At 47.5% G+C, this 20,925-nt stretch overlaps 1 protein-coding gene across 1 annotated transcript in view; it reads left to right on the top strand.

The window, feature by feature from the left end:
• The window catches only part of KIF16B (kinesin family member 16B), a 300,304-nt gene extending 285,212 nt beyond the window's left edge, over window positions 1-15,092 (top strand). Inside the window, exon 26 of the mRNA XM_012188149.5 lies at window positions 13,378-15,092. Within this exon, the coding sequence (XP_012043539.2) occupies window positions 13,378-13,536 (159 nt within the window). The 3' untranslated portion in view covers window positions 13,537-15,092. The remainder of the gene's footprint in view (window positions 1-13,377) is intronic.
• Window positions 15,093-20,925: the final 5,833 nt, after the last annotated feature.

Raw genomic sequence — 20,925 nt, 5'->3', positions numbered from 1 at the left:
GCCCGTGAGACTCCGTCACTCCTGGCTCACAGGTGCACCAAACACTTGACTCCTCTCTTCCGCTCTGGAAGCCGAAAAGAGGGGACCGCTGTTGACTTGTGCTCTGGAAAAAGGCTCAACAAGCTTCTCAGTTCAAGCAGACCTTGGCTTTCTCATGTGGCCAGTTAGTTTGTGGGGTTTCACCCTGACCTTGCTGCTCGACCTGGCTGGGTCATCAGGATCATTGAAGCTACTTAATACCCCAAGCCAAAATGTCAGCCGATAAAAATTGCATGTCACATGGACTTGAAAGGCACATCCCTTATAAAATTTTTAAAGCTTGCTAGATTTTATTAAAATACGTGAACCAGACTGAGTATATTAAATTTATGAGTCCGACTGATGCAATACCACAATAATTCAATACAATATGCTTATGTCATTAAACTCATAAAGAAGATTCTCTGAATAGCTGTAATGAATAGTTTGGATTCTGTAATCACAGACTAACATTTTCACCCTGATGAATTTTAAGTGGGAGCTCTCAGAATTCTATTTAACATGAAGAAATAAATGCCATATTTCAAATGATGACTACTTATTCTAAGTATTTACTTTAAAACCTAGGGTAGGAAAGAAGTACCTGCAAAGACAGAATTATTCATTAGAAATACGGAAAGGGTTGGAAAAGGTTGGCGTGAAGTAGAATAGGATTGTAATTTATGGCTAGTCATAAACAGAAAACAAAGAAACTTCTTCTGTTTGGGTTTGACTAATACCATTTATTCCCTCACCTCTTACCCTTTCCCAAATATGTGTATTTTGGTAATCTCTCAGTAATAGCCTACCCCAAAAGTGAGTGCTTTAAGGAGACTGCGTCTTGTTGCCTATGGGGCTGTGATTCTGGAGCGTGGGCAGCGCTCCGTCGGGCGCTTCACCTTCTCCACGTGTCACGGTTAGGGCAGGGCATGTGTATGTGGCAGCGTTTGGATCATGGCTGCACTGAGGACTGGGCTCAGCCAGGGCGCCAGAACCTGCAAGGTGACCTCTTCACTCTCAGCATTCCCTCCAGGCCACTCTCCAGGTTAAAGCAAGTCACAGGACTTGTCCTGGCAGGACTCCATGGTTCAGAGAGAAGAGCGTTTGGCAGGATTCATGCTGGACCCCTGGGCTAAGGCCTGGTTGAGAACCGATCTGGTGGGCAGTGCAGAAGTGCCTCCTGCCCCATGCTACGTAGAGCACAGTCCAGTCCTGCTGGACCACTGGCCATGCCCCAAGCTCTGCGATCCCACTATGAGGCTTTATACCCACTCTGCCCTCTGCCTGGAACAGGCTTCCTTCAGAATCTTTCTCCAGTGTCTTCACAGGCTTGATTCTTACCCTCAGGTCTTGGCATAATGTCTCCACTCCCCAGGACTGCCTCTCCTAGGCGCTCCAGAAGTATCTCATTCCTTTTTTTTTTTTGGAGCCATATTTTAACTCCTGCTTTCCTTGTCCAATCTCCCTGAAAAGCCTGCATGTTACTCAGGATGGACATGAAGCTTGTCTTTTACTGAATCCCCAGCAGCACTGCCAGGAGGCAAGCTCTCAGTTAAATATTTGTTTGTTGGGTTCATGAATGGGGTCTGAAGAGAGAGGGATCAACAGAGAATAAACCTTGATTTAGTCCTTAAGGGATGAACAGGATTTAGATGATGGAAGCACAGCACCAGGAAGAATGACTCTGAACATGAGGAGATGATGTGGGCAGCCAGGTGCCCTAGGAGGGCAGGCTTTGTGTCTGTCAACACCCACGTGCCCACTGCCCATGTCACTTCGTGGGGAGCAGGTGTGCAGTACCTGTGCAGTGGTTGAGTAAGCTGCTTGTCAAAAACTGTCCTAATTTTATCAGAGCATGGAGGACATTCAGAGACATGTTGGGAAAGGAACCCAGCATGGTTGATCAATGGAGACAAATTTTAGGATTCCTAAAATAGCCAGAGAGAGGTGTTCAGAGTAGAATGTATGGGAGTTTAAAACTGGGAAGACTTGACTGTGAATAACATCAACCCGCCTGGCTTGGTTCATAACACGTGGCCAGTGGTGACCAGACCTCTCTGGGGTCTAGAAATATCCCAGTGTGTCTCCATCTAGGTCAGATTCATCTTCAGAGCCCATCATTCAATGATTAATTCTCCAAGTACTGCAAGGTAAATGAGACCTTTAAGTCAACTGGACTGAGAGTTGTCTTTAAGCTGCCACCATGGCTAATGAGTTCTGGAAATGAGGAATGCCACTGAACTGCCTTCTCTGTTAATATGTCATGGTGGAAAGGTGGCTCAAGCCCTTTTACATTTTTAAAGAACATTTCAATTTTAATAATTTCAATAACTTTAAATTAAATTATGGATTGGTGTTAAAATTTTGTAAAATGAAAAGAGCTCCACAACAATGAGATGGCCGGGAAATCATTCAGATGACACAGCTGGGGTGAAATATCACCCGTGAAATAAGCAGTAGGCTGCAGTTACAGCTGTGAGCCCTATTAAAGTGGAAACTTTATAATAACATAAAATGGTCATGATTTTATCCCTCCGTTAATTAAAATAGAAGGAAGGAAGCCAAAAGATAAAAAAAGGGTAAAGTCTTTCAAATGCATCTGAGGCCCTATTCTCGTTCCCACATCTTATACACACACATATGTATTCACACACCCACACATGCGTGTGTGGCAGCTGATTGAAAGTCGGGGTAAATTCTGAGCCTACACAAGCGGGGAGGGCACAGCCGCAAAGAAAGGGGTTGCATGTACATTTACATTTATACCTTAACATTACGGGCTTAAAGGATTCGCCTTGAGAATTTCGAGGACTTTCTCACGAATTTGAAGAGCCAGTCATTTTGTCTCTTACAGTCGTTACCCTTGTCTGAGTCCCTGTCTCCTGAGATCTCAATCTTCTTATGTGGAAACAGAGGATGCAGACACCTGCCCTGCTCCTCCTTAGACTGTCTCAGGGGTCATAGGAGCTCCTGAGCCCGGAAAGGCTTCCCACAAATACCTGCAGACCCGACAGCCAGGTTCAAGGCCCCCAGGATTCTCCTTCAGACCCTGCCCTTCCCCAGGGTGAGCCCTCCACACGCTGGCCGTGCTCCGTGTTCACATCCTTCACTGAGCCTGGGTACCACACACCTTCCCTCCTTTCCCTGTTCTCAGACTTGCCCTTCCTTCCAGATTCCAGACCCAAAAGGGGAATGGCCTCGAGATGGGAGTGGCCACACCATGTAATGTCCCTCTGACTCCCAAGATTTTGCCTGAGTGAGCTGTAGAGCACGAGGTCCTCCCTTTGAACAGACTAGCGTTTCATCCAGAAGCTCCGGAGTTGAGAGGAAAAACCCAGCAGAAGCTACTTCAAGTCCAGCTTCTGCCCAGCTTATTCCAGGAACTTAAGTACTTTTCCTTTTAGCCAGAGCTGACACTGAAATCATATTACAGGTCACACATGAATCATGTTAATATAATGACCTTCATCAAAAGTGTATAAAGTGAAGTAGCAGGTAGCAGCACATTATATTTCATTCTCCCCCCTTAATGCAGTGTATTGATTGAGGTAGCAGGCTAAAGCTCTAAGATAATTGACTGAGTTCTTGCTGAATTGCCCTGTATTGCTGTAGGAAGTGTGTTTTGCCTTTCAGAACTCATTAACACAGCCAACAGACCATATTAGCCTGTGTTTTTTGGTTCAAAAGATTAATAATGTTTAGTGGTTGACTTTTGAAATGGTGTTGAATTTTAAAGATTTGCCCTGTGTGTATCTGGGTTTGGAGCGGGAGTCTTCCAGCTGAATGCTTGGCTGGGAATGGACCTCTCGCATGGGCTGACCCATCTGAGACGGTATGTGTGAAAGCCTCCCAGGACAGACTTTGTCCTAAGAGAGGCACCCTGGGCAGATGCCCTGAGCCCACTGCAGGCCCCCACCCCCAGAACTGGGTGTGTTGTAAGTGGGAGGTTTCCTCTTATTCTTGACGGGCACCTGCCGACACCCCAGGGGTGTTGATGGCAAACAGTAGGGAACAACTTTGGTCCTGGTGAGCAAGTGGGCTTGGGAATGGACAGACCAAGAGCTCTTCTGCTTCCGCCCCGGGTTTCTTATGCAAACTCTTGAAATGCTCCATGGCACCAGCTCTGCAGTCTGGGAAAGGCTTGCCCCAGAGGACCCTACATCCCTGCAGGCTCCATGTGGTATCTTGATGAGCTCTTTAGCTACAGGAGCCCATCCCAGAAGAGGAAGACGAAGAGCCCACCAGCCCTCTGCCCTGAGTCAGCCAGATGACCCATCCTCAAAGAATGGAGATGTATTTTTTCAGAAGGGAATCTGAATGTCATCTGGGAAGGGGAACAGAAGAAGGGTGGTAGAGAAATGACCAGTGCCCAGCAAGGCACTGTGAGGAAGGTCTGGGAATGTGAGCAGAGGTGCGTAGACTCCGTGTAGAAAAGCAGAAGCATCACAGGAAGGAGGCCTCTGCCCCAGGTTTGCGTGGAGCATTTACTCTAGACAACCCTGCGCCTTGTCCCCTCGAGAGTGCCGTCAGGCCAGATGGTGAGACACCCAGTGCCATCAGCCCGGTCCAGTGAGACGGCAGCGCCCGGAGAGGAGGGTCAGCCCGAGAAGAGGGGGCTGTGGACGGCGCCCGGGGACTGAGACCAGTCTCTGGACTCGGGAGAGCTGGGCGTGAGTCCTCACACCCCACGCTGTCACCTTTAGGACGGCACTTAGGCCTGCTGGACTGCAGTTTTTTTTCTCTGAGAAGATGGAGATAGTAATAGTCCCTGTCTCATGCACTGTTGCGATCTTTAAATGAAATAGACCATTACACGTTCTTACTGTGCCTGGAGCATTGCAGGCTATTGATCAATGGCTCTCTCTGTGAGAGGACCGAGGTGATTGCTGGCTGGCCTGGTGTGTGCACGTGGGGGACGTTCCCAAGGAGCTCAGGGGTGGCGGCAAGTACAAGTTAAAGGACAGAAAGAACCCCTTTGGAGAGAAGGAGTCAGGACCCTGGTGCACGGTGTCTTTGGCAATCTGTGTGCCCCTCATCCTTCTGCTGATCCCTTGTCCTCCTCTTCTGAAAGCTCATGGTCCCTTACAGGATTTTGTTTTTGTTCTGGGGGGAGGGACCAGTTTGTTTGGAGCAGACCAATGGGGGCCCATGTTTCCCAGTGACTTCTGCCTCCCCCGACCCTGCTCAAGGCCCATGTGCAGATTGACTTAAAAAATACATACATAGATACATACATATATATATATGCCCACAACCTGTAGAAGAAAGACAGTTTCTGCAGTCAAGGTGCTATGCATCAGTACTGAAGTATGCCATAAAGATTTGTCATCTAAATTTGATTTTCCAAAAGCATTGATAAGAAAACACCTTATATTACAGTGTAGGTCCAAGCAGCTAAAGGAAACCTAGATAAATGTCTAACATATCCATTGTTCTTAAACCTTTTTTTGCCAACTTTGAAAGCAGCTCATGGTCCTCCTGAAGAAGGCAATGGCACCCCACTCCAGTGTTCTTGCCTGGAGAATCCCAGGGACGGGGGAGCTTGGTGGGCTGCCGTCTATGGGGTTGCACAGAGTCAGACATGACTGAAGTGACTTAGCAGCAGCAGCAACAGCATGGTCCTCCATCCCCAGCATGGTGTGTGGTTTTCCCTCTCTCCCTCTTCTTCTCTCCGCCCCCACCTCTGATCCCACCCCATCCCTTCTCCCCATCCCCTAGCTGGCTCCTTGCCTCTCGTTGGGCTCCTTCTCCTCTCAGTCCCTCCCATCTCCTCGGTTGCTCACTCTCAAGACATCCCCAGACCCCCTCTTGCTCTGCGTTCCATGTCCTGATTTGCAGTCCTACGGAAAGAAGATTGGGTTTCATCTGACTTTCCCAGGCAGGGCTGGAATGTCTCCCAACCATGGCAGGTACAGCCACCATTCTCAGCAGCCCTGATCTGGGGTGTTTCGCAGAGCAGAGACTTGGATGTGACCTCCCCCTACCCTGCCACCAGGGCAGCCAGGTGTCCTGCGGGCCTTCTGTGATCCCTAACAGCTGCTGAAGCTGAAGCTCCAGTACTTTGGCTACCTGATATGCAGAGCTGACTCATCGGAAAAGACCCTGATGCTGGGAAAGATTGAGTGCACTGGGAAAAAGGGGTGACGGAGGATGAGATGGCTGGATGGCATCACCAACTCAATGGACATGAGTTTGAGCAAGTTCAGGGAGATAATGGAGGACAGGGAAGCCTGGTGTGCTGCAGTCCATGGGGTTGCAGAGAGCTGGACATGCCTTAGCAACTGAACAACAGCAGTGGCTGCAGAGATTGAAATTTGTCTGCTTTTCTGATTCTCATGGAGAAGAAGCCATGTGACGGAAACAGAAATTGGATATTGGATTTCATAGATCCTTCTCCTACTTTGCCCTCTGATCCTGATAAGTGCATAAACTCTCGGAGTCCTTGAGTTTTATAAAAAGTAAACTGCCCTGGGGAGGTGGCTCAGTTCCTGGACTTATTTTCACACACCAGGGAGGGTAGGGGTGTCTGTGGACTCCACATTAGAGAGAGAGCTTTGACAGGAGGCACTTTAATTTTCTCCCTTTGGCCACAGGTGCTGCGGAAAATACTAGGAGCACAGACAGCAGAATTGATTAATATGAATGTGGGCACTTAAGTATGTGTTTTATATATAATTAGGATGTATACTGACATACATGCAGTAGCAGGGTTCTAGTACATTAGACTGAGGCCTCAAGCCCTAAGGGAACGCTTCTTTATTGTAGGAATAGTAATAAACTTGATTCACCCGACACCGTTACACAGAAGTCGATTTCCTTACTGAAGAAGCTCAGACAAAAGAACCAAACCCATGGCCCCTCCTCAGTAAGTGGGTGGGTATGGGCACGTGGAATACTACGCAGCAGTGAAAACGACCAGACCACGGTGCACGCACCCAGGAGCACAAGTCTCACAGGCGTCACGTTAAGCAGTGGAAACCAGATGCAGAAGAGTGCACCCTGTGGGATCCCGTCAGTTTCAATTTCAAAACCTGGCACAACTGATCGCTGGCACCGGAAGCCGGAGTGGCTGCTACCCTGGAGGACGGAGTATGGGAGGGCTGCCGGGGCTCTGAAGGTGCTGTAATGCTTTTAGCCCAGTGCTCAGCACACCAGCGCATTCACTTTTTGAAAACTCATTAAGCTGCGCATTCATGATGGATGCTGTTTTCTCTCTGTAGGTTTCAACTTTTAAAAATGAACTCATCAATATTAGTCATCAAGGTTGCTTGGAAGCGCTTTCCCCCAGCCCAGCAGTGGGCCCAGGACAGTGGGGAATTACAGAGAATGAGATGCTGTCTGTAACCCCAGGCACTTTCCACAATTTTAGTTTTTTCTTGTGTCCCCTGCCCCAGCCCTGGTCCTTTGGGTTCGTCACTCACCAGAAAGAACTTGCTCAGCCCACTGCAAGCCTGTGGCTCTGGACACAGGCAACCAAGGCCACGCATCACCTCTTCACTTCAGAGCACCCCGAGGTCTCCACAAAGAACACTTCCTACTCACAGCCTTTCTTTGACCAAGGAAGTGGTCTAGGAAGAGGGAGCCAAGGCCACCGGATTCTGCTGAGCAGAGACTCATTGCAGAGAAAAAGCTCTTCCATAATGTTTAGAATCAGTTGGATCAGATCCCTCTCTGGAGGTTTCATGGAGGTGTGCTGACGCGTTCATTTTAAGGAGAGCCATCGCCGGCGACTGCTTCCTTGCTCGCTCTTGCGGAGCTTCCCCAGGCGGGGAAGGGGGATCGCCAGGACCCTCTCTTTTCACTTTATTTCTGGCTTTTACTATTACTTCTCTTTTCATCATCCCTTCAGGCTTTCTTGGCCCTTTAAAGGGCCCCTGCTTCATGAACTGATGATGACACATGTTGATACGTCATCTGTTCCCGTCCGTCTGGTCAGAAAGCGTTTGGAAGGCAGGCAGCGTGGACATTAGTCTGCGCTCGAGCATGGCCATGGGGCGTGGGCTGCAGGGAGCTGCTGAGGTGACGGCCCGGGTCCTGCTTCACCCCGCGGAGGGGGTGCAGTCACAGCTCACCCGCGGGGCAACCCCAGTCCCCCTCATGCCGGATAGGTGTTTCCCAGTAACTGTGTTCGTTGGACCTCGGGTCCCTCTAGGTTGATGTTCCCGGCTTTTCTGCCCCCAGAGAAATCAAGGCATGTACTCTTCTGCTTTGTTGATGCAAATAAATCTTGGAGCAAGGTGTCCATTTTCTAGCAATTGGTTTTGACACCTTCTTACCTTGACCTGCTTTTTGTTTAGAGAGACTTTCTTGAGCGACTACCATGAGATCAGGAAATTAAGAATATTGAACACAGGAAACAGTCTGAGTTAAAAATCCTTGCTTTCAAGTCTCCTCTGGATTACTAGCCTTGCTCACCAGATAATGGGTGTTACAATAATTAAAAAAAAAACAACAACCAGAAGAGGTAGGTAGAGGCAGAGTATGAAGATAACCCACAGGTGGGTGACGCAGGACCCCTTTGGGTATGGTCCGAACATCTGTCACCCTGTTTTGGTGCTGGTTTCACAGATGTCTCCGTGTGTCAGCACTCTGCAGGCCCTGCCTTGGAAGAGTACTCAGCCACTGGGCATCCGTTCAGTCAGTTCAGTTCAGTCGCTCAGTCGTGTCCAACTTTTGTGACCCCATGAATCGCAGCACGCCAGGCATCCCTGTCCATCACCAACTCCTGGAGTTCAGACTCACGTCAACTCAGACTCACGTCCATTGAGTCAGTGGTGCCATCCAGCCATCTCATCCTCTGTCGTCCCCTTCTCCTCCTGCCCCCAATCCCTCCCAGCATCAGAGTCTTTTCCAATGAGTCAACTCTTCGAATGAGGTGGCCAAAGTACTAGAGTTTCAGCTTTAGCGTCATTCCTTCCAAAGAAATCCCAGGGCTGATCTCCTTCAGAATGGACTGGTTGGATCTTCTTGCAGTCCAAGGGACTCTAAAGCATCTTCTCCAACACCACAGTTCAAAAGCATCAATTCTTCGGTGCTCAGCCTTCTTCACAGTCCAACTCTCACATCCATACATGACCACAGGAAAAACCATAGCCTTGACTAGACGGACCTTAGTCAGCAAAGTAATGTCTCTGCTTTTGAATATGCTATCTAGGTTAGTCATAACTTTTCTTCCAAGGAGTAAGCATCTTTTAATTTCATGGTTGCAGTCACCATCTGCAGGGATTTTGGAGCCCAAAGAAATAAAGTCTGACACTGTTTGCACTGTTTCCCCATCTATTTCCCATGAAGTGATGGGACCAGATGCCATGATCTTTGTTTTCTGAATGTTGAGCTTGAAGCCAACTTTTTCACTCTCCTCTTTCACTTTCATCAAGAGGCTTTTAGTTCCTCTTCACTTTCTGCCATAAGGGTGGTGTCATCTGCATATCTGAGGTTATTGATATTTCTCCCGGCAATCTTGATTCCAGCTTGTGCTTCTTCCAGTCCAGCGTTTCTCATGATGTACTCTGCATAGAAGTTAAATAAGCAGGGTGACAATATATAGCCTTGACGTATTCCTTTTCCTATTTGGAACCAGTCTGTTGTTTCATGTCCAGTTCTAACTGTTGCTTCCTGACCTGCATACAGGTTTCCCAAGAGGCAGGTCAGGTGGTCTGGTATTCCCATCTCTTTCAGAATTTTCCACAGTTTATTGTGATCCACACAATCAAAGGCTTTGGCATAGTCAATAAAGCAGAAATAGATGTGTTTCTGGAACTCACTTGCTTTTTCCATGATCCAGTGGATGTTGGCAATTTGGTCTCTGTTTCCTCTGTCTTTTCTAAAACCAGCTTGAACATCTGGAAGTTCACAGTTCACGTATTGCTAAAGCCTGGCTTGGAGAATTTTGAGCATTACTTTACTAGCATGTGAGATGAGTACAATTGTGTGGTAGTTTGAGCATTCTTTGGCATTGCCTTTCTTTGGGATTGGAATGAAAACTGACCTTTTTCAGTCCTGTGGCCACTGCTGAGTTTTCCAAATTTGCTGGCATATTGAGTGCAGCACTTTCACAGCATCATCTTTCAGGATTTGAAATAGCTCCACTGGAATTCCATCACCTCCACTAGCTTTGTTCGTAATGATACTTTCTAAGGCCCACTTGACTTCACATTCCAGGATGTCTGGCTCTAGATGAGTGATCACACCATCGTGATTATCCGGGTCATGAAGATCTTTCTTGTGCAGTTCTTCTGTGTGTTCTTGCCACCTCTTCTTAATATCTTCTGCTTCTGTTAGGTACAGACCATTTCTGTCCTTCATCGAGCCCATCTTTGCATGAAATGTTCCCTTGGTGTCTCTGATTTTCTTGAAGAGATCCCTAGTCTTTTCCCCATTCTGTTCTTTTCCTCTATTTCTTTGCATTGATTGCTGAGGATGGCTTTCTTATCTCTTCTTGCTATTCTTTGGAACTCTGCATTCAGATGCTTATATCTTTCCTTTTCTCCTTTGTTTTTTGCCTCTCTTCTTTTCACAGCTATTTGTAAGGCCTCTGCAGACAGCCATTTTGCATTTCTTTTCCATGGGGATGGTCTTGATCCCTGTCTCCTGTACAGTGTCACGAACCTCATTCCATAGTTCATCAAGCATTCTGTCTATCAGATCTAGGCTCTTAAATCTATTTCTCACTTCCACTGTATAATCATAAGGGACTTGATTTAGGTCATACCTGAACAGTCTAGCGGTTTTCTCTACTTTCTTCAATTTAAGCCTGAATTTGGTAATAAGGAGGTCATGATCTGAGCCACAGTCAGCTCCTGGTCTTGTTTTTGTTGACTGTATAGAGCTTCTCCATCTTTGGCTGCAAAGAATATAATCAGTCTGATTTCGGTGTTGACCATCTGGTGATGTCCATGTGTAGAGTCTTCTCTTGTGTTGTTGGAAGAAGGTGTTTGCTATGACCAGTGCATTTTCTTGGCAAAACTCTATTAGTCTTTGCCCTGCTTCATTCTGCATTCCAAGGCCAAATTTGCCTGTTACTCCAGGTGTTTCTTGACTTCCTACTTTTGCATTCCAGTCCGCTATAATGAAAAGGACATCTTTTTTGGGTGTTAGTTCTAAAAGGTCTTATAGGTCTTCATAGAACTGTTCAACTTCAGCTTCTTCAGCGTTACTGGTTGGGGCATAGACTTGGATTACTGTGATATTGAATGGTTTGCCTTGGAGACGAACAGAGATCATTCTGTCGTTTTGAGATTGCATCCAAATACTGCATTTTGGACTGTTTTGTTGACCATGATGGCTACTCTGTTTCTTCTGAGAGATTGCTGCCCGCAGTAGTAGATATAATGGTCATCTGAGTTAAATTCACCCATTCCAGTCCATTTTAGTTTGCTGATTCCTAGAATGTTGACGTTCACTCTTGCCATCTCTTGTTTGACCACTTCCAATTTGCCTTGATTCAGGTTCCTATGCAATATTGCTCTTTACAGCATCGGACCTTGCTTCTGTCACCAGTCACATCCATAGCTGGGTATTGTTTTTGCTTTGGCTCCATTCCTTCATTCTTTCTGGAGTTATTTCTCCACTGATCTCCAGTAGCGTGTTGGGCACCTACTGACCTGGGGAGTTCTTCTTTCAGTATCCTATCATTTTGACGTTTCATACTGTTCATGGGTTTCTCAAGACAAGAATACTGAAGTGGTTTTTCATTGCCTTCTCCAGTGGACCACATTGTGTCAGACCTCTCCACCATGACCCACCCGTCTTAGGTTGCCCCGCGGGCATGGCTTGGTTTCATTGAGTTCAACAAGGCTGTGGTCCTAGTGTGATTAGATTGACTAGTTTTCTGTGAGTATGGTTTCAGTGTGTCTGCCCTCTGATGCCCTCTTGCAAAACCTACCATCTTACTTGGGTTTCTCTTACCTTAGGCGTGGGGTATCTTTTCACGGCTGCTCCAGCAAAGCGCAGCTCCGGCTCCTTAGCTTGGATGAAGGGTATCTCCTCACCGCTGCCCTTCCTGACCTTCAACGTGGGATGGCTCCTCTAGGCCCTCCTGCACCCGTGCAGCCACCGCCCCTTGGACGTGGGGTTGCTCCAGTTACACTTCCATAAAACACAAAGTGTTAGGTGTTCTATTTTTAGAAACTATAAATTACAATACAAGTGTTAAGTATTAGTAATCCCTGTTACTGCTTTTAAGAAAGTAGCTAACAGATTTTCCTTGAGCAGAATGTCTTCTTTCAGAGGTAAATCTGAGGTGGGTTATTCATTCAGCCAGCTGAGTTTGGCTTCTTCGCCCAGGCCACAGGTTCATTATCCATGTCACTAGTGACATTTGGGGTAAATAATTCTTTGCACAGAGGCTTGTGGGATGTTGAGCATTGTAGGATGTTAGATGCACCCCTGGCCTTGTCCTGGTAGATGCATGCCCACCCCCCTGCACCCCATTTTCAGTTATAGGTAGCCTTTGCCGTACTGGAACTGTATTAAATATTTCTGCAGGTTCTCTTTTCCATTAACACATCTTGCTGGTGCCCGTGTCTGATTTCAGCCCCAGCATCTCGGGTCTTGGACTCAGAGCAGCTTTACCAGTTTGGTGCCAGAAGAGCCGGCCAGTGCACTGCCACAGACGTGTGCAAAGGTTGGGGTTGGGGTGAGCACAGGGTTCAGAGCAGTAAATCTCAGCAAGAGCTTCCTTTGCTGGGTGGTCTGTAAATGTTCGTGTTTGCAGTGGACCCTCTCGCCCGCAGTGTTTGTTTTCCTTTAGTGTATAAGAAGGCTGCAGAGCACAGAGGGTCCGTGCTGCTTGACACATTATTGACTAAGGACATCTTAGTGCCAGAGACGTTAGTTTCTGCAGAAATCCCCCAGTCAATAAGAGTGAAAATGTGCATTTAGCATCGTGCAGACCATTAGCAGTTTTGTTCTCCTTCTTCTTAGTGGCTTTTCTGTTAGTGAGTTGGGCGGGGGGACATGAATCCGTGGGCTGCAGTCCATAGTGTTGCAAAGAGCTGGACACAACTGGAGTGACTTAGCACATGTGACTTGACTGAAAAAGCCAGGTATTAACTACCAGCACTGTGCTGGAAAGCAGACCCCACCCCCAGCGCCCGCTGCCCAGCGTTCCCCGGGCTTGTCTGCAGACAGCATGTCCTGTGCGTCAGAACCAAGAGGTGTCACTCGCACGCTGGACGCCGTGGCTGCTCCCCAGGTGGGTCCGATGTGGGGAAGGCAGCAGAGGAGGGTCCCTGCGCTGTTTCTAATGGCAGTGGCAGCCCCTCCACGCCAGGAGGGGCGTCGTTTCCGGGCGCTCCTCCCCGCTGCCTCCTCCCTGCCTGTGTCTTGACCATGTCTTTGCCTCCTGTCTCTTCCCAGCGGTACCTCAGGGACTTTTTCAGCGTGATGCTCCGGTCGGCCACGTCCCCATTGCACATCGAGAAGGTGGGGCTGACGCTGTCCAAACACACCGTGTGTGAGTTCTCGCCATTCTTCAAGAAGGGTGTCTTCGACTACAGCAGCCACGGGACAGGGTAGGACTGGAGATGGAACCTCGCCACACAGTGCCTTCTCATCCGAGCGGCCCCCGACCAGGGGCCTGGACCCCTCACCGCCTCCTCCGAGTGCCCGAGCAGAGCCAGGGCCATGCTGGCCACGGTGACATTGAGTGGCGGCTGTCCCTGCCCGTCTCGGCTGAATGTGGCCTTCTCATTGTGTGCAGAGTCTGTCCTGGAGGCTCCGTCACCCTGGGCCCCTGGAGCTGAGCCAGCCTGGGGCTTCCCTGATGGGTGGCTGGTCAGACCTCCCCAATGACTTTCATCTGGTTTCCCCTTTTACCAGAATACTCTTTTATTTTTTTTAATATCCCTTCCATGTGGCTGGCTGTATCCCAAGAAAAGCATTTTAAATTATTTCATTGTATTTTCCGTTTTCCCCATTTGAGGCTGAACTTTTTGTATAATCCCTAAGCACCGATGTTTACACAGAATTTCACATTCTGCAAAGGGGATTTTCAGTCCAATCACGACTGGAGTCTTCCATGCTTGACACATTGGATGTAGGTTACAACAGCTTCTATAAATCCATTGAAATAGGATATTTGTTCAATCTTGAATATTCAAGAAGTTTTTACCAAATGGCTGTCCTGCACGTTCAAGCTTTCTCTGCTAAGCACAAAATGAGCTCCTCATTGAATGCATATTTTTAAACATTTTGTTCACATTTTTGTTACTGAATCTACTGGATCTTAAGCTGAAAGACTAGAATTTACTGTAGTTTATTAACAATCTCTTAAATCACTCAGGACTTAATGTAGCATTGTACATCCACGTACAAGCAAAACTGCTTTGTTTTACTAAAGAGAAAAATATGAGAAGAAAAAAGATATATATGGTATATATTGAAATGTATATAATTCCACCTATAAATTTATATGTGTACACACTCCTGTATGATAGTTACATCAAAATATATAATTATTCATATGAAATTTATTAAAGGTATTTGCTTTTTCAAGATTTAAGTGGAGCTGCTATCAATATTAAATGAAGTTATGGAATCCACCCTGTAGCTTAGTTTATTTTAAGCTTGTGACATGATCATTCCTCCTGGTCTGTTTAAAAATTTATCTAATGTGCTTGGAAAGATACACAATGTATAATTTAGCATTTGTTTTGTAGAAGATGTGCTTATAGTAATGATTGAAGTCACAAATGAATGGGTAACGAAACAGGCCTGCATTCAGTCTTTCAGAAGATTCCTGTGCAACAGAGCTCTCCAGTCTGAAAAATGTATATTCAAAGATGCAATTATTCTGATAAGGGGGGAAATTATTATTGTACTAATTAGATATCACAGTTTAGCATGAAAAAAAATCAGGGTTGTTTTTTTTTTTTTAATTGCCACAGGAAGACTTCGTATTGAGTACTGTTGTGATTACAGGCAGAAGTTAGGGGTAATTACTGCTAGGAAATTTAAACCTAGAGGTTAAAGGATAAAAACTGAGAGATGATATCAGGTTGGCCAAAAACTTCATTTGGATTTTTATGTACAATGTCCCCTTTTTGCTGAGTAAACTTAATGGTTTTCTTCAACTGACCGGGTCATCTGTCTCCTGCCCTTTTGGACCCATACTGGAAGCCAGGCTCATGGCAGGCATCTCACTAGGGTCACACAGGGGACATAACAGTTTGACGAGGATAAATAGACATGTGTTTGTAGGAAGCGCAGGAATCAGATGATGCTTTGATTCCAATCCTCATCTAAGGTGTCAAGTTGAGGGTTGAAATCCTGGTCGGTGCTGGGCAAAGCTGGCTGTAACACATGGGTGTCATTTCACTCCTCTGAACCTCAGTCCCCATTTGAAAATGACACTGTTGCCCAGGGTGACCTCTAGGTTCTCACCTAGCCCAGGGTGACAGGCAGAGGGACCATCACCAATGTATGGATGCAGACTTCTAATCGGACCCAAACAGCATCTTAATCTGAGTAGAACTTGAAGGAATGCTGGCAAGCCAGTGAAAAGTCTCCTCGAAACAAATAATAAAATCCCTTTCTGAGACAAAGAGAAGACACGCGACACAGATATCTGTCTCTGGTGATAAAACTGAAGCTTCATTAATTTGGACTAATTCAAAGGAATAAAAGAAAGCCAGCAAGTGTGTATCTTATTACTTTCAAGTGTATCAAATAACAGTGAAGTGCCATCAATTTATAAATGCTTTTGTAGTCAGTTGGACAAATATAAGGCAATTCAACAGAATCATTTATTTAGGATGTCTTAGCATGTTCTCCGGAGACAGCAATGGCATCCCACTCCAGTACTCGTGCCTGGAAAATCCCATGGACAGAGGAGCCTGGTAGGCTGCAGTTCATGGGGTTGCGAAGAGTCGTACATGACTGAGCAACTTCACTTTCACTTTTCACTTTCATGCATTGGAGAAGGAAATGGCAACCCACTCCAGTGTTCTCGCCTGGAGAATCCCAGGGACGAGGGAGCCTGGTGGGCTGCCGTCTATGGGGTCGCACAGTGTTGGACACAACTGAAGTGAGTTAGCAGCAGCAGCAGCGTGTCCTCCAGGGTCCTGCTTACACACCAAAATATTTGCACCAAACTTGTGTGTAACCACAGGTAGTAGAGTGCCCTTCAGCCTGAGTCCCACCCAGACCTTGTTTCTAAGCCAGAAAAATTCCAGTTCAGCCTTGTGATTAACTTAGTGATACGAGGTCACGCTGCCTCCTTAATGATGGACGTCTAGGAGATTCCTGGCCCACAATGTAGAGACACTCTGAAGATTCGTGAACTAGGGCACTGGGCCCTTCTGTTTATGTTTGTTGGCAGGAAGAGCTCAATCTGTTCCCGACTCAGAACTCTAGACAGTGTCTTTCAGAGTCTGAAAAGAAGCTTTCAGAGCCTAGTGCATCCATGAACTGGAAATGTAGCTGCTGTGGAGATGCAGTCCCAGCCCCAGAGCCAGGCCATGTTGCTGATCTGGGGTAAACTTTTGCATATGGCGGCCCCACCCCACCCCTGCCCCATCTCTCCGGATATATCTCCTAGCACACAGCTGTGCCTGGCCCACCGTTGCCTCCAGTTTGCTCCTGGAGACGGGAAGCTGCGTGGCATCGTGACGCGGCTGCTTAACACTCAGTCTGCACCCACCACAGGCGACGCGCATCCCCTCCAAGAGCACGCAGGTAACAACAGATCAAGCCTGACGTGAGAGACTATTCCGTGACATACTGCTTTCAAAGGGTGCTCTTGGAGAGGTTTTGAAATTGACCCTCTTTTACATTGCCTAAAACAGCGCCTGGAGGTTTCGTGAGTCCAGAGTTGAACGTGTCTGCCGCATGAGACCTTGTTCCTCCTGGGTTCCCACACGCACCGCAGGAGTGGTCCACACTTTGTTGCTGGAAAAGAATAAGGAAAGCTAGGTAAAAGAACTCCGTGGCCAAATCCAGTGCTTCCACTATATGTACATAACCACAGCAGGTATTTATGTTTTGGAATTACTAAAGAAAGACCATTCCTCGGAGGAGACTCATTCTTGACAGATTTAGCCCATATACCCTTCTTTGTACAACAGGGCTCTTTCCACCGGCAAAAAGAGGGCCTGACTGTTGACTTTTTTCTTTGGTTTAGAGTGCCTTTTCTAATGCTAATATAGTAGGTGAAAAATTATTCTCTGATGATGCTCATGTTTTGAATTTTGCACATACAGAGTTATTTCCCAGTTGAAACAAATCTACCTGATTCTTAACTGCAGATTCCTAAAGCATCATATTTCAAATTGATCCCATGGTGGTACCTGAGAGTTAGCAGGATGGAGTTGGAATTGGTTGGGCTGATGCCTTCAAAAGCCTCCTGCATTAGGGAATCCAGTAGGACTAGTTACATGTAAAATAGAGTTACATGTAAAATAGTGGGAGGGACGTAAAGGCAGTTGATGGACCCAAAGGGGTTCAGGATGTGAGTTTACCCTTGTTCCCTCCAGATAGCATTTGCACACGCTTGTAACTGTGGAGTTAACCGAATTCTAGCTTCTAAGGCCACCCCCTGCCTTTCTAAACGGTCTGCCCTCTGTGCATCTCTTGCTGAATGACTAAATACAAAATACCCTTTTTTAAAATTTTTATCAGAGTATAGTTGTTTTACAGTGTTGTGAATTTACAATGTTGTTAGTCTCTACTGTACAGCAAAATGAATCAGCTATAGGTGTATTTAGATACCCCTCTTTTTTTGGATTTCTTTTGCATTTAGGTCACCACAGAGCATGGGGTTCCCTGTGCAAAACAGTAGGTTCTCATTAGTCATCTATTTTATACATAATATCAATAGTATATATATGTCAGTGCCAATCTCCCAATTCATTTCCCCCTGCTTTCTCCCCTTGGTATCCATGCATCTGTTCTCTCGTCCATCTGTGTCTCCATTTCTGCTTTGCAGATAGGTTCATCTGTACCATTTTTCTAGACCCTGCTTATTAGCTGCATGTGTTAATATATGATGTTCGTTCTTCTCTTTCTGACTTAGTTCTTTCCATGTGACACTCTCGAGGTCCATCCACATCTCTGCAAATGGCCCAGCTCTGTTCCTTTTTATAGCTGAGTAATATTTCACTGTGCATATGTGCTACGTCATCATTATCTATCTATCTGTCGATGGACGTTTAGGTTGCTGCTATATCCTGGCTATTGTAAATAGTGCTGCAGGGAACATCGGTGTGCATGTATCTTTTGGAATTATGCTTTGGTTTTCTCCAAGTATATGCCCAGGAGCAAGCTTGCTCAGTCAAAATGGTAGCTCTATTTGTAGTTTTTTAAAGGTGCTTCCGTACCGTTCTTCTTAGTGGCTGTACCCATTTACATCCCCACCAACAGTGTAAGAGGATCCCCTTTTCTCCACACCTCCTCCAGCATTTATTGTTTGTACGTTTTTTGATGATGGCCATCCTGAGTGGTGTGAGGTAACATCCTTTAACTGTGCGCATGTACGTCTCTATTTGAAAACAAGGAGACTTTTTTCCTAAGTTACCTCTCCCACAATTGATTCTTGCTGTAGGAATTTGAGATTCATCAGTTTGGTTTTGCTCCTTCTGCGTTGCTGGAAAGGCAGACTATTCCCCGTTCAGGGAGAGAAGAGTGGATGTGTTGAAAACCGAGAGGTGCTCTGGGACACAGTGGGAAATGAGCGGAGGAAGACGCGCCGGCAGAGAGCCGCGGGGTCAGCATCACGAAGCGCACGGAGGAAGACGCGCCGGCGGAAAGCCTGTCAGGTCAGCATCACGAAGCTCTTGGGTGCCATGAAGGCAGGTCACCAGTAAGAGAAACTATCTCTAGAATTTAAATCCGGATTGAAAAATATTGTTAGACATCTTCACTGTTCGAAAACAGAGTTACTCTCCTCCAAGTAGCAGGAATCCTTACGCCCAGCTAATATTTGCGGAAGGTTCTGTATCTTTCCACTAGCGACTCAAGTTGTGCCTCAGAGCTACTCGCTGAAGAACAGCCCTGGGCTCTGCTGTCACGGAGGCTCCTTCCCTGCCAGGCAGAGGGGAGGCGGGAACACAGCTGCTTTTGCAAAGCATCGGGGACCGTCTTCAGAGAAAGGCGTCACAGTGAACAAGAATGCCAGTTTGTGGTGATTAAGAGCTTCTTGAATATTTGCACTTTGCTTAATTCCAAACTCTGTGAGCTTTTCTCTCCCAAACACAGCCAGAAGCCTTGGAGAAGGAGGGGGCGGTTTCTGTCATTTATGACTTCTCCTATGGTGTTTTGAGCCCTGATTTCAGTGGATTTAATAAGAAACGTCGGTTTACAGAGGGCACAGGCCTTCCGCTGCAGAGGAATCTTAAGATGCTGGCTCTTTATCATCTGTCAGTGGGTGGATGGGGAAGATCAAGTTTACATTCATAAGGGATTTCCCATGCCTTCAGACACAGGGCGGATGGCCCACTCCCCTTAGGGTCTGGAGGGGAGAGCCTGTCTGAAGAGCTGGTGGTCCCACGCCTCTCTTTCTGGGGGACGAGCTGCCGTGTCTGCAGCTGATCTGCACTACCACTGCCTGTCCCCCTCTCTTTAGCACATGGGGGAGCCCTTCTCTGGGTGTCGGTCTCTCTGCTGCCTTATACCCTTCCGGTGCTGGGAGGAGGCGGGGACAGACAGGAGGGAGGTAAGCCTGGGACAGCTCGTAAGGTAGGCACTTGCCCTACTTGAAGCCACCAGTGTAAACCCGAGTCCCAGCTACCACCCCAGTCCCTTCGTGCAGCGGGAGGGTAAGGGGGGTCAGCCCAAAGTCTGGCCCTTCTGGTGACCCTGCTGGCCACATGCTGTGTCGGGGGCCTGGCTGAGAGAGATGCACTGAGCATGCTCAGAGCTGGCTGCTCCTTCCTTGTCCTTGTCCCCTTGTCCTCAGGGGACCAGCCTGCCCATCCGTGGCCCACCCTCCACTGACCAGCCTGCCCATCCGTGGCCCACCCTCCACTGGCCCGTCATGGCGCTCAAAGGCTTCTGTGTCACTTTCTCTGTCCCGGCCAGGTCCCCCCACAGAGGGGTGAGCCGCTTGGTCAAGGGCCTGCCTGCGAGGGCTCTCAAGCCACTCAGAGCCAGACTAGTAGTGGCAGTTTCATGACGTAAATTGGGATAGAAGAAAGAGTAGGGTGGTGCTAGGGGAGAACGTACTAGAGAAATTACGGAGCCTGGGAAGCGCCGAGGCTTCCCTGAGCAGGTGACGTGGGCGAAGAGATGGCCCCCAGGGGAGGAGGAAGCTGCACCGTGAAGGGTCTGCCGGAGGGAGACAGAGATCAGGGTGGGGGCACCTGAGAGCTGCAGCCAGGATTCTGAAAATGGGATGATGCTTCCCATCAGCTCCCGCTGTTTCGGAAGCTGATGTTCCCGGGGGAGGAAGACGAGCACACAACAGCTAAAACTCAACCTTTAAAGCCACGTGCAAGAGGGAGAGGTGAACTTCCTGTTTGTAACAACCAAGGGGCAAGTCCAGGGCCCAGGCATACTGTCCTGTCCTGTGCCATCAAGAGTCTGGTTGTCCTGCTTGTTGAACTTTGACCTTTGGCCTCTCAAGGTTCTGAGATTTCAGAGCCTCTTGCCATCAAGTAACATGATTTCCATAGACCATCAAGTCCAGCTGGGAGTGGACTCCCCTGCCCTGCAGAGGCTAGCAGTAAAGTTCATGCCCTCTCTTGAGCCACCACCTCTGTAAACAGAGCCCTTGCTCAGAGCCTGCAGAACACATCAGCCTAGTTGTATGGACCATAGGTGCAGTTGGTATGAGTCAACGCTGTCCTTCACAAGGACTGTTGCTGTTAATGCATTGATTCTCTGGGCTGTGAGCTGTTGTCTCTGCTGAGGGCAAGCAGAAAGGGTCCTCCTTGGTCCCCACCAATAGGGGATGGACTGCCATTGTCTGTA

This window comes from Ovis aries, chromosome 13 (assembly GCF_016772045.2).
Source record: "Ovis aries strain OAR_USU_Benz2616 breed Rambouillet chromosome 13, ARS-UI_Ramb_v3.0, whole genome shotgun sequence".
NCBI classification, from domain to species: domain Eukaryota; kingdom Metazoa; phylum Chordata; class Mammalia; order Artiodactyla; family Bovidae; genus Ovis; species Ovis aries.
This window is presented reverse-complemented; position numbering and strand designations above follow the sequence as displayed.